At 49.6% G+C, this 13,305-nt stretch overlaps 1 protein-coding gene across 1 annotated transcript in view; it reads right to left on the bottom strand.

Moving 5' to 3' along the window:
• The window catches only part of LOC308338221 (prolow-density lipoprotein receptor-related protein 1-like), a gene marked incomplete at both ends in the record, with an annotated part of 41,815 nt that extends 31,482 nt beyond the window's left edge, over nucleotides 1-10,333 (bottom strand). The window contains 10 exons of the mRNA XM_080796278.1: nucleotides 227-395; nucleotides 1,112-1,315; nucleotides 2,029-2,154; nucleotides 3,089-3,208; nucleotides 4,472-4,585; nucleotides 5,630-5,869; nucleotides 6,269-6,388; nucleotides 7,633-7,884; nucleotides 9,146-9,203; nucleotides 10,268-10,333. Of these exons, the coding sequence (XP_080652404.1) occupies nucleotides 227-395; nucleotides 1,112-1,315; nucleotides 2,029-2,154; nucleotides 3,089-3,208; nucleotides 4,472-4,585; nucleotides 5,630-5,869; nucleotides 6,269-6,388; nucleotides 7,633-7,884; nucleotides 9,146-9,203; nucleotides 10,268-10,333 (1,469 nt within the window). The remainder of the gene's footprint in view (nucleotides 1-226; nucleotides 396-1,111; nucleotides 1,316-2,028; nucleotides 2,155-3,088; nucleotides 3,209-4,471; nucleotides 4,586-5,629; nucleotides 5,870-6,268; nucleotides 6,389-7,632; nucleotides 7,885-9,145; nucleotides 9,204-10,267) is intronic.
• Between the last annotated feature and the right edge of the window lie 2,972 nt (nucleotides 10,334-13,305).

Below are 13,305 nucleotides of genomic sequence, written 5' to 3'. Positions count from 1 at the left end.
GGAGCGTTCTTGTTCAGGCCCCCGGTCATTGTGCAGCTAAGAATGCAGGAGATCTCTGCCCTCAGACTCCGTGGACTGAAAAGGGGCTCTCCCTAGGATTCAATTTAGAAGATATTTTTGGAGCAAATGAAGACCTATGTTGAAAATGTGGAAAGGTCCTCTTATCAACTTAAATGTCTAAGATAACCAGTGATTTGGGATATATTCTCAAAGAAATGCTGCTTACTTCTTCGGGGGAAACACGATGAGCTGCTCTGGCACCAGATCCTTCTCCAAGATTTTGACGTAGCCTCTGCCATCACTCAAGCCAGCACCAATGACCCTGGTGAAGCTGCTAGCCCAATACAGCAGCCCCGTGAGCCAGTCCAAAGAGATACTGTCCACGGCCTGAAGTTCTGGGGATACACAAGACAGTATTACTGTGCTCCTGTATTCTCCTACCTTCTCCTTACCTTGAAAAAAAGATCTGGACTAAACTTTTCTACATCTTCTGATTTCAACCTGTACAAGGCAGCCAGTGGGACACAGGGAAGGAGGACCAGAGATGAGCTCTGTGCAATATGATGTGGGAGGCAGGAAAAGAGAAGGACCTTAGCAGAAGCAGAACCAAGAAATCCAAGAGAATGCAGCCTCAGTCTAGGGCAGCATCTGTTACAGAAGTCTCAGGGGAGTTGGTAACAGAGGGTTTCTGCGTGCCCGGGACAACTAAGCACTTCCTCCTCCCATGGACCGTTCTTCTTCAATCCGCCAACCCCCACTCCCACTTACCCAGTGAGACAAGGGCTATCCCTTTTGTCTTACTGAGCGCGGTTCAAAGGAGTTAACGACTTGCTCTACGTCACATACCCAGGGATGAAGCGGAGATTAACCCTGGCCTGAGCCCATATGCCCAACTTTCTGTACCTCTTTAGAGCAAACTCATTCGCCGGTTATGCTCCAGCAAAGCTTCTGTTGAGCCAAATTACATGGCCTTATCTCAAATCAGGGTTGCACACACTCTGGGGAGTCACAACAAGCAAGTCCCAGATGAGGTCCAGATGAATACACAGGTCGCTTATACTCTGCTGAAGGCGCTTTAAGAAGCCAGGGCTCTGGACGTCAAGAAATATACCTGGATAGAGAGGAACCGGCTTTGGCCTCCCAAGGACAAACACGTGTAAGGCTTCATCCACCCAAAAGTACATGCTTCTGTCGAGATCACAGGCGACAGAAGTCGGCCTCGAGTTTACAGGAACCAGAGGCTCGTAGATGCCTGTTCTCCGATCCAGGACCCCAAGTTCTCTCTCTGCCGCTATAAGAATTTTAACAGCATCATCTGCAATAAAGGGGAAAAGGAACAGTGACACACTCCTTGGACACTTTCTTTCAGGCCATTTTCTTTCACCAAAGATGCTGTCCCATCTCCCGTGCTGAAATCCGCCGACGGCTCAGGTCTGGACTGAGGCGTGTCCAGAGGCGATCTAGCCTACCACCCTAAGCCCCAATTCCTCCTCTGAACTCCAGCATATTCCAGCTCATCTTTGGAACTCTGGGCCTGTTTGATTTCAGATTCTGCCCTGCCCTCCAGCTAGACAGAGCTCCTCTCCCTGTCTCGTACACAGCAGCCGAATGGAATTCACCGTTCCCTCATTAAAGCAGCACAGGCCAAGTTAACACTACATCAGTGTGGTCTCCGGGGCACGCAGGTGTACAGCCTGCAGGGCAGCTAAGTCATTTTAAAGATACTTAATAGGGGCGCCCGGCTGGCTCAGTCAGGAGAGCATGCAACTCTTGATCTTGGGGTCGTAAGATCTAAGCCCATGTTGGGTGTAGAGATTTAACAGATAAACTTAAAGAAACATAAAGACACCTAATAGCAACTGATACTTGATTTGGCCAAGGAATGTTGTTAATAGCAGCTTCTTTATGGAACGAATAACATCACCTCTCATACCAGACCTTTAAGTAAACCATGGATAGCACTTTTATCTGTAATGACCGCTAAGGACAGAGTAAGGGCTAGGCTTTGCTCTGGGTCGTGAAACTCACCTGTAACTCGACAACTAGTCCCATTGTAGAGCTGATGACCTTGAACACACGCACAGGAGTAGGAGCCCGGGACGTTACGGCACAGCTGGCCACAGGGACTGTAGTCCCGGGAGCACTCATCTATATCTGATGACAGAGAGCCGGAAATTAGAGATGACCACGGAGCCATCTCCTGAGTATTTCTGGGCCTCTGGGCCCTCTTTCAGATGCTCGCTGGACACATACTATGTGGAAATCCCTGTGCTGGTGCCGGCACAGACAGTCCCTGCCTCTGTGGCGCTATCATATGAGCAATTCAGCGGGAACGTCAGTGTGGAGGCCCCAGACGTGCGGCTGGCACAGAATCCAGGTGGAGCAACACTCGGGGGCGTTGCTGATTTGGAATGAATGGTAACACGTGGAGAATCGGAAACACTTGTGCCCTGCGGGGGGGGGGGGGATGTCAAGTGGGGCAGCCACTGTGGAAAACAGCTTGAAGTTTTCTCAAGTTAAACGTAGAAGTTGCTGCAGGATACGACAATCCCACTTCTGGTGTATGCCCCAGAGTGTGGAAAGCTGGGATTCGGGCATGTGTATACCAGTTGCTCATAGCATCACCCATGAGAGCCAAACCGTGGAAACTACCCAAATGCCCATCAATGGATAAATAAAATGGGGTATATTTATGCAATGAGGTCTTTGGCCTTAGAAAGGGAGGGAGAGTCTGACCTTGCTATTACATGGATGAAACTTAATGACAGGCTAAGTGAAAAAAGCCTGGCCCAGAGGGACAGATCCCAGATCCCTGCACTCGGATGCAAGACTAGAACAGGCAAATTCAGAGAGGAAGTGAATGGAGTTTCTTGGGGACTGGGGACAGAGTTCTTGTTTAATGGAGACAGAGTTTCTGTCGGGGAGGATAAGAGAGTTCTGGAGATGGATCCTGGTGATGTTCACATGCGTCGTGGATGTGGTGGAGGCCACTGAATTACATCCTTAACGTGATTAAGGTGGTAAGCTGTATGGCATGGCTATCCCACTGCCATGAAAACTTTGGAAGACGTGCCCGATGAACTCTGACCTGCACAGCTCTGGCCGTCCGGCTGTAACTGCCACCCAGCTCCACACGAACACTGGACTCCCCAGGCGGTGTCACTGCACTGTCCCTCACAGCCCCCGTTGGCCACGGAGCAGTTCCTGCCTGGTAGAGACAGGGCAGTGGTCAGGAGAGTTGAACACGGTACAGATCAAACATCTTCTAAACCGTGGTGTTACAAGCCCCTACTTGGTGTGAGGGCTATAGAGGCTTCTGAAGAATAACCTTTGACCCTGCCCTCTGACCTAGGAATGTGGACGCTTCGGGGAAAGACCACAGAACAGGGAAAGTGAAGAATCATGGAGCAGGGGAAAGGACTTTTCTAGGCAGACAGTCTGGACAATTTCAAATGCTGGTGTATTGCTCACCCACAGAAGGCCCAGCAACCTCTTCCCTATTTCCTCTAGAAAATTTGAGGGGCCAGGACCCTTGCCCCAGAAAGTGATACAGTAATTTCTTAATCCCAGTGAATTACCTCTATAGCACCAGAAACCTGTGTGTTGTCCCACTGTTCATGCTTCCTGTGTCTTATGTGCTCCCTCAGTAGAAAGTGGCCTTCAGGGGCACCTGGGTGGCTCAGTGGGTTAAAGCCTCTGCCTTTGGCTCAGGTCATGATCCCAGGGTCCTGGGATCGAGCCCCGCAACAGGCTCTCTGCTCAGCACGGAGCCTGCTTCCCTTCCTCTCTCTCTGCCTGCCTCTCTCCTACTTGTGATCTCTCTTTGTCAAATAAATTTAATAAATAAATAAATAAATAAATAAAAGTGGCCTGCACAGTCCTTAGCACTAACAAAGGTCTCGTCATACACAGCTAAGCCCAGATATAAGGAGGAAATGAGACAGATGACAAAGTGACCTGGGGACACCTGCCCCGTCCCCACCCCCCCCCCAACCTGAACCAACAGTGATTTTTAGAGTGAGAATCACAAGGTTTTAAATTTTCAGACACTTGCTCAGGAGCTCCCTCCTCACTGGGAAATAGTCTTCCTCAGTCCTTCCTCAGTTAAATCCTTAGAGAATTCACCGTACGGTCTTGAACACGGGATTCGGTTCTCAGTGCATCTATTCTTTATTCTAGAATTTTCGGAGCAGTGTGGTGTGAGGCAGTTAGTCTCTTTCCCTAGAGCCGTAGCGTGAGGCGAACTCACTGAGTTTTCCAGCTCAGGTAAGCTCTGCGCACACTCGGGAGACCAGAGCCAAGTCTCAGAACTTGTAAGACGTGAGGGACCCACCATGGGAGGATGATTGCTGACGTAGGGGTCTGGTCCGAGCATTCTCTGAGAGCGTGGACCCCCATGATAACTGAGGCATTGGCTGATGTAATCGGATTCTGCCCACCCCCACGTGACACCTGGCAGTTGGGTCCTTACCACATGTAGCCGGTTCATCAGCACCGTCTACGCAGTCAAGTTTCCCGTCACACATCAGGGATTCTAGGACACATTTCCCTTCATCACATCTCACCATGCCTTCTAGACAGGAGGCTGCATAGGAAGGAGAGTTTTCTTTTCCAACAGCACGTGGGGGAAGGGGGAGTCAAAACAGACTGTTATAAATTACAGTAAGGTGGCAGGGTTTCCAGAACCCAAGGCAAGTTGAGGTAGGAAAGAGAGTTTTATCATTTTAAGCAGAGTTTTCAGGGAATTGGGACTTAAGACTTGATAATGATGAAGCCAAGCAGGCCATGTGGGCACTTGGTTGAAATAATATTGATCAAATTGAATTAGTATTAAGTAGTTCTAACTGAGATGGTGTTAAAGTCAGTGAACATGAGCCCTAAAAGAAGACCCTCTTAAGAAACCAGTTTATAGGGGCACCTGGGTGGCTCAGTGGGTTAAGCCTCTGCCTTCAGCTCAGGTCATGATCTCAGGGTTCTGGGATCGAGCCCCGAATTGGGCTCTCTGCTCAGCAGGGAGCCTGCTTCCTCCTCTCTCTCTGCCTGCCTCTCTGCCTACTTGTGATCTCTGTCAATAAATAAATAAAATCTTTAAAAAAAGAAAAGAAAAGAAACCAGTTTATACATGATAAAAATATTAGAATCTGAATATTGCAGATTTAATTCTACAAAGATCGAGTGGAATTGTGGTTTACTGACAAGCTGGAGGTTCCACTGCACTGTGTATGTGGAATCAAGAAAAGGAACATTGTACTCAAATGAGTTCGTTGCAGGGCTTGGGGGAGCGAAGCAGGGGGTCCTCTTTTAATGAGGAATTTCCCCATCATGGACCCCACAAGGACATGAGGCATCCGTTAGGAGGCTCCTTCAAATACGGACACTCCGGTATTCTGTGCCGTGGCCACGTTGCCTAGAGTGTCCAGTACGGAGTTACTATTCAAGCACTGCTCGATGTTTCCATGGATAACTACATCTTGGTTACTGCTAGGAGACGTCCTGTTTTTAGATCTAGGATGGCGTCTCAGTCCTAGGAATTAAAATGCAACCTGCAGAAAGCGGCCCACATGGTACCTTTACAGGTACCTTCCTCTTTACAGGACAGGCCAGGAGGGGGTGGGGGAGGGGCACTCACCACAGGCGTCCTCGTCCGAGGAGTCCCCACAGTCGTTGACCCCGTTGCACCTCCAGCTCTCCGGGACACATAGCTTGTTCCCACACAGCCACTGGCCCTCCAGGCAGTGGTTCGGGGAGCAGCGTGCTTCGTCGAGCCCATCTTCACAGTCCCGGGGGACGCCACAGAGTTCCCAAGGCTCGCGACACTGAGACTGTCCCGGACACTGGATTTTCTGGCCAGGGCACGCCGCAGAAGTCTCTGTAAACGGCAGGCGTTGGCCCAGTGAGGTGGAAGGCCGGACCTGCCGGCTTGTGCCCTCGGGTATTCACGGTTTGCTCACGGCTTTGGTCTCCAGAATACCAAGAACTGAGCAGGAGGCCAGCCACCGGAGAGGTGGCCCCGACTCGGCACCCCAAAGTGTCAGCCCAAAGGAGTATAAAAAGCCAACAGAAGCGAGAATCTTTTAGGTGATTTTGCAAAATGCAGAAGTGGATAAAAGGTCACCTGTCATCCTGGCAGCAACTGCACATGGGCATTTAGCCCCCGTCCAGCAGAAGGCTACCTAGGGACTTGCTGGTGTCACTTAATACCGTGGAGGTTCATCAAGGCGGCTAACACGGACAGAACATGTCCGAAGAGAAAGTAGATTGTACCTACCGCAGTTAGCCTCATCGGAGCCGTCCAGGCAGTCCCCGGTACCATCACAAAGCCGGCTACTAGAAATACACTTCCCGTCGTCACACTGCCAGGCCTGTGGATGTCCGCGACACGCTTCCTCTGCGGGCCAAGGGGAATGTTCGCGGGGCAGAGAGGAAGAGCCGTTTGCCAGGGCATTGATAACTTTTCAGCTGGGGTTTTATATGAAGTATTTTCATTAGCAGAACAACAATTACGTCCCCATCTGCCACAGAATCCATCCTAAATTGGCCTGTCCTTTCCATGTCACCCTAACCACACACCATACCCTGCCTTAGGGACAATCACCTAGCAGCCCAACATCGCTTACACTCCCAGTCATGCTGCTAGAATGATGTTGTCCAATAAAAATTTCTGTGACAATGAAGGCATTGTCCAAAGGGGCCGTCACTAGTCACGTGTGGCTACTGATCATCTGAAGCGTGGTGAGTAGGATAGAAGACCTGTATTTATTATTTAAATACATGTAAATCTTCACACATGGCTAATGGCCACTGTATGGGCCAGTACAGCCTTATAGCTTCACTTCTTGGAACCCCTTTGGTGTCTGAGACCATACCGAGATCGAAGGCAACTGGGCACTGTCAGTCTGGGGTCTAATGGGAGCTTCGAATATTTCCACCTAAGTATGCCTCCTGGCAGACACAAGTAAACCTGGACAGCTGGGACGAAGTGTAGGGGGGAGCACAGCACAAGGCACTTCTGCAACAAAAATGTAATTTGAACCTGTAATAGTATAGGTTTTAATATCAAAGTTTTCATATTAAATTAATTACAGTAAATGGCCAGCCCAGGAGTGTGCAATCAGGGTAGAGAAAAGGAGTGGAGCACTCCCCAAGTTTTTCGGGGGGGGGTTCCTCTTTTACTCAGGAATTTTCTCCTTCCATATTCACCGCTCAAGGATGTGAAGCATCGGTTAAAAGACTTTCCTCATCCCCAGGGGGTCAGGTGCCCCTTCTGGGGCTGGGAGCACTCAGCATGGAGGTGTTTCAGCTGGATTTCAGGAAGACATTTACCAAATGGCTAACCTGTCTTCTATTGGTCTTATAGTTTTCTTTTGTCCTCCATTTGAAAAACTGTCTTCTCCTTGTACAAAAGATCGAAGCAAAGCTGAAGGAGTTGATTGTATATATTTACAAGTGTGTGCTGCGGACGGTGAGGGTAGCCCATGGAGCAATCTGTGTTATTCCAATTTCAGGACCCGCCACGTGTTGAAGCTAGACTTGAAGGTGAGAAGCCAGACTCGTGCTGGATTTTCTATCCCAACTAGCCCACCACACTTGTCTTGACAACAGTGCTACCAACACCTACCTCCCTAAACTTACGAGCTGAAAGCCTGCCACTACCCAGAACACCTCCTATTTCCGAATACCCGCTAAGAGTGAAAACCACAGGACCTGACGCTGTCGGCCAGGCACACGGCCGTTCGTGGATGAGGACACGAAACGGCGAGGAGTGCTCACCACACTGCTCGTCGGTCCCATCAGGGCACTCTTGCTGTCCATCGCAGAGCCAGGCCACGGGAATGCACCTGTCCCCACACGCAGCTTGCCTTGTCATGTTACACCTTGCTTCATCTGCATTGGATGGACAAAAAGCAAATCCATGCGAGCACCTTTTCATGAGAAGCTGCAGTGAAAAGGTCATTCAGAGGAAGGTCCTTCAACGAATACCCAGGAGAACATTAGGGGGATTCAGTACCCTAAAAATCCATAGGACTTCTGCAGTAATGATCCTTGGATACTGTTCTTTCTGGTGGTGTGGGGTTGGGAAATCGCCACTCGCCTCCGTTTTCCCATTGGAATGGAACCGACGTGCACTGTGCTCCAAGAGACCCAGCTACTTCTGGTTTGATCTTAAAGACTCTGAACGGTTGCACGTTTAGAAGTCTAAGCTCAAAGTCTGGACTCTAGTTTACTTTTAAGCATGTGCAGACACATCTAAAAATTAGATTCGGATTTTAGATCCTACACACGATCTTCATAAGAATGCCTCTAATAGGCTGGTTATAAATATTTAAGTTCTCAATGATTTGCCTAAGATTGATTTACTGTGTCTTATTCAAGTCATGAACTTGTGTTTATCAACCTTGAATGACCAATGGTCAAAATTAAGCCTGTTTTGGATTGTGGTCCTCAGAAGGAAGCACCAGGAAGGCCTGACTAGCGAATTTACTATACTGTCCTAACTTTCAAAGAGAAAAAGCCAATCTTTAGTTCCTAGAAAAGATAAACCACATGGCCTATACTGGAAGTCTCTGTAAGATCCAGTAAAGACTTCTCCCCACCCCACGGTCCTATTCCCAAGAACAATCTGTACATGGAATGGAAAACGCTATGCAAAGTTGTGTAATGGAAGTTGATAATGGAAGGCCACTGTGTAGACCATACCTTCTTCGCTAAGAGATCATTTCTTAGTCTTACTTGTATCCTTCTAAGATAATATTTTAGCTTAGCTACTTGAGGTTTGATTTTTCTTTTTTTTTTTTTTGAGGCTGGTGTATAAAAAACAGTTTAAATATTCGGAAAGTATTGGTGACTAATGGGTACCTAACGACTCTCCCATCTACTCACATGCCATCCAAGCAGTCTCACTTAGCTTGACCAAAACCACCGAGAGCAGGTGATGTTACCAGCCACTAATACGGAAGCACAGACTTAGCTGTCAGGCTGCGTAGGTTGGCATTTTAGTGAGACCACTTACTAACGATGTGACCTTGAGAGAGTTACTTCCTCTCTCGGGATCTCAGTTTTCTGTCTATAAAATGAGACTAATAAATAAGTGATCAGAAGAGAAAGATTCAAAGGATAAATGGGCACAAAGCCACTGGTGCCCTACATCCGCCATAGAAATCTTCATAAAGCATTAACTCTTTTGCTACCACTTCCAGCAGATCCTTCCAGAAGAATCCCAATTAGAGGTCCAGTCAGCCCTCAAAGACTCACACTTCCAGGTGAGTCACACCTTGAATAATATTTTGCCCTGCTGATTCCCAGTCTGGAGACCAAGTGTGCATGCAGATTCTACACGTCTGCAGATGGATCTCAAACCATTATTTTTCACTTATGTAGATGCTTGCTGTGAATAAATAAGAAATGTATTAACACATTTACTTAAATGTTAAGTATAAGGTAGCTTTCTCAGAGTCTGTTAATATGCAAAGTAGGGTGATCACATGCTATTCTAGAACAGACATCCGAAAGAGGGCTACATGCAAGAAGGCTTTGGTAACCATTGCTTAATAAAAAATGCAAGCAACTGTAAAGATGCTTCAGGAATGATGCAAAAAGACCACACAGAGCAAGGACTTCTCATCACGGCAGAGAGGCCCCACCACCTGTGGCAAAAATCCTGTGGGTTAGAATCCCTCCTGGAAGACGAACAACTCAAGTGGCACACCCTCCGACCTAGTTAACACCCCCTTGGATCAAGAGTCTGCTAAGTGAAAATGATTTAAAACCAGACTTCAATCTATGAGTGCTACTGACAACATCTGTGGGGAGAGACTGCAGGCCAGTTTGACCAACGTTAGGCACCTCCTAAACATGGCTAAGCCACCAACCACACTTGGGAAATGTGGATGTCTTGGTCACTCTGGGGCATCAACTCAGCTCTCCTCTGCCCTGAGGTCCGCCTAAACCTGAGTGGCATCAACAAGTGCCACAGAGAGTTGCTTCCCAACTGCACCTCTGACCCAAGCCCCATTTCCCCGTGCTGTTTCCGGAGTGAGGTCATGTGTTCCGGAGGCCCCCGGCCTCCACCCAGGCTAAATCTGCTGCCTGGGGAACCCTGAGCTGGGGGTCCCCTCGGAGACCAGGGCTAGAAAGCGAATCCCACTAGGCCAGGCCGTTGGGGGAACAAAGAGAGTGAACCTGCCGTCAGGAGTGCAGAGAGCTCCCTCCTACACGCTTGGGGCAGGATGAAGGAAAGACCCCGAGGGTGTCCGCAGAGCCCACCTACCTTTCCACCCACTGAGCAGGACGGGAAGGAGTCAAGCGCAGAGAAGCAGGGGACCACGCGACTCATCTGGCGGCCCCCCAGAAGGCCGATGTCACCCTCCTCTATGGAAAGTCACTCCAGAACGTGCGGTGGGGGGCGTCGCGCTCGCCGGCCAGGATGCCCCAAGCTCCCTTCCCGCCCCGCGCAGCGCCCCCAACCCCAGCCCGCCACCCCTGCACCTTGCGAGGCGGGCTGCGGTCCCTTCCCGGGCGCCTCGCCCGCGGCCCCACTCACCGGTCCCGGAGCCTGCGAGGCCGCCCAGCGCTGCCAGCACCCGCGGCAAGAGCAGAAGGAGCGCCCGGCGCCCCATGGCGGGGAACGGACTGTGCGCCCGCGGCAGGCGTCGCGCCGGCAGGAGGAGCGCGGGCGCTGCCGGGGGCGGGCTTTCCTCCGCTCGCGCCGCTCATTGGGTCTGGCTGGGGCCGTGGGCGGGGCGTGGGAGCACCTGAGCCTCCCGCTCCCGGGGCCGCGCTGCCCGAGACCCAGCCCGGCTGCCGGCTACCGGGAGCACTGAGCCCGCCTCTGGGCTGGTCTCCCCACAAGCCGTGGGACAGCACACCCTCGCCTAACTCGGGGCCTGGCCCTTGCCACGCTGAGGGGCAAAGTAGGAGCGCTCAGCCATGCTTAACCAGAGGATTCCCAAACTTAAATGAGCACAGGAATCACCTGGAACTCTCCTTAATAGGCAGACTCTGATCCTGCAAGTCTGAAGCGGGGCCCGAGAGTCTCTAACAAAATCATCATCAGGTAATGCCTTTGTTGCTGGCCCTCAGACCTCACACTGAAACGCCAGGGCTTAATAGCTTCCAAACTAGGGCAGCACTGGGACCCCAGGTGCCCCTCTCTGCCTCCGGTCTTCACAGCGACCTTGGCAGAAGCCGGCCTTCCTGACCTGGGTCTGGGCGGATGGCTCTGAGGCCTCAGCGCTCTTTGGCTGGCGGCCCCCATACTGTAAATACAAAGAGTATGAAAAGCGCTGAAAAACACCATTCCTCTTTCAGTCTGGGTCGCAGGAATGGGATGCTCTCATAAACAAGGGCGCCGAGCCCATTTGCTGGGTCTAAACCAGAGTCAAACCTAATCCCTGGAGGGTCGCAGACTTCTGGGACTGAAAGAATTTGAAGGTCATTTTATGCAAAAACTGACATTCCGGGATGAGGTGATGGATAAAAATGAGAGTTGGTGACACATTACCAAGGACATAGACTAGCCTCCCATCCCCTTATTTAGCTAAGCTGTGGCATTCCTTCTTTCCAGTACGCTGGGAGATGTGAGTGTCAGATTCTTGGAGAGAACTGCGACTGAGTTCGAATTTTAGAATGTAAAACTGGCAAGGAACATTTATAGTGTTGGGGAGTGCAAGGCAGCAGTAAAACACCAGGAAAAAAAAAATAGAAACAGAAAACTGAATTGCAAAGTGCCTTCTTAGAATTTATTTGCAACACAGTACTCCAACAGCTTTCTTTAAATCATACCTCCTCTTCATGTTCACTGCTGGTCCCATCAAACCACACTTTGAAGATACCAGAATGCCATATGCTCTAAAGTTTTCTTCAAATTCGTTGTATGCTCTGATTGCATAAGCCACTTAAAAGGACCCCTCCGCTTTTAACAAAAATCTCCGAGTGTAGCATATTGATTTCTGCTGAAAGGTTGTTGCTTTAGAACCAGATTATTTCAGATGCTTAATGGTCTTGAGTGACATAAGAGAGCACTCAGAGTTTTAAGAATATAGACTAGTTTTCCTCCCAGAAAGGCACTGAAGCTGGGGGTGAGTTCCTAGAATTGAAGTATAGGAGTCCTGGGTTCAGTCTCAGCTAAATGAAGTGACGTGTGGATGCAAATGGCAGCTATGTTGTTATGAACAGCCCGTGTCGGCTCTTAATAACCCACACCAGGGGCGCCTGGGTGGCTCAGTGGGTTAAGCCTCTGCCTTCAGCTCAGGTCATGATCCCAGGGTCCTGGGATTGAGCCCCGCATCGGGCTCTCTGCTCAGCAGGGAGGCTGCTTCCTCCTCTCTCTCTGCCTGGCTCTCTGCCTACTTGCAATCTCTGTCAAATAAATAAAATCTTAAAAAAAAAAAAAACGCTTTTAATAACCCACGCTGGCTGAAAAAAGCCACAGACGTGTGATGTAAGTAAGAATTTCAATAACATTTGTATTTGTCTTTAAATCCTTATATTCTGACTCATTCTTAGTGATGTGTTGTCCTCTCCTAGGTCTGTCCCCACATTTCGCCTTTTTGATCGCCTTGTCAGCCTGTGGTGAGCAGAAAAATGTCCTACCACCACCGCCACCTGAAAAAAGGTAACGTTCTAATCCCCAGACCCTGTAAAAAATGTGATTTATTGTTGTTCTGGTTGCAGGATATGAAGAAAATCTGGCCTCACCCAGGTGAGTGTTGGCTACAGAAGAAGTAACAGCCTTTCCAGTGAAGCTGTAGATACTCTTCGATGCTGTTATTGGTTTGATTTTCTGCCTCCCAAAGATTATGTCGATGTCCTAACTCCCAGTACCTCAGAACGTGACCTTATTTGGACAAAGGTCTGTGCAGATTTACTCGAGCTCAGGGGAGAGCATTAGAGTGGGACCGTATCCGATGTGACTGGTGTCCTTAGGGAAATATGGACACAGATATATACAGAAGGAAGACAGTGTGAAGAGACACAGGGAGAAGGCCATGTGAAGATGGAGGCAGGGCGCCTGGGTGGCTCAATGGGTTAAAGCCTCTGCTTTCGACTCAGGTCATGATCCCAGGATCTTGGGATCGAGCCCCGCATCGGGCTCTCTGCTCAGCGGGGAGCCTGCTTCCTCCTCTCTCTCTGCCTGCCTCTCTGCCTACTTGGGATCTCTGTCTGTCAAATAAATAAATAAAATCTTTAAAAAAAAAAAAAGATGAAAGCAGAGATAGGAATTATGCTTCTACAAGCTGGGGAGCATCTGAAGCTCCCAGAATATGGAAGGGGCCAGGAGGATCTTTCTGCTAGAGCTTTCAGAGA

This window comes from Martes martes (genome assembly GCF_963455335.1).
Source record: "Martes martes genome assembly, chromosome: 2".
NCBI classification, from domain to species: Eukaryota; Metazoa; Chordata; class Mammalia; order Carnivora; family Mustelidae; genus Martes; species Martes martes.
This window is presented reverse-complemented; position numbering and strand designations above follow the sequence as displayed.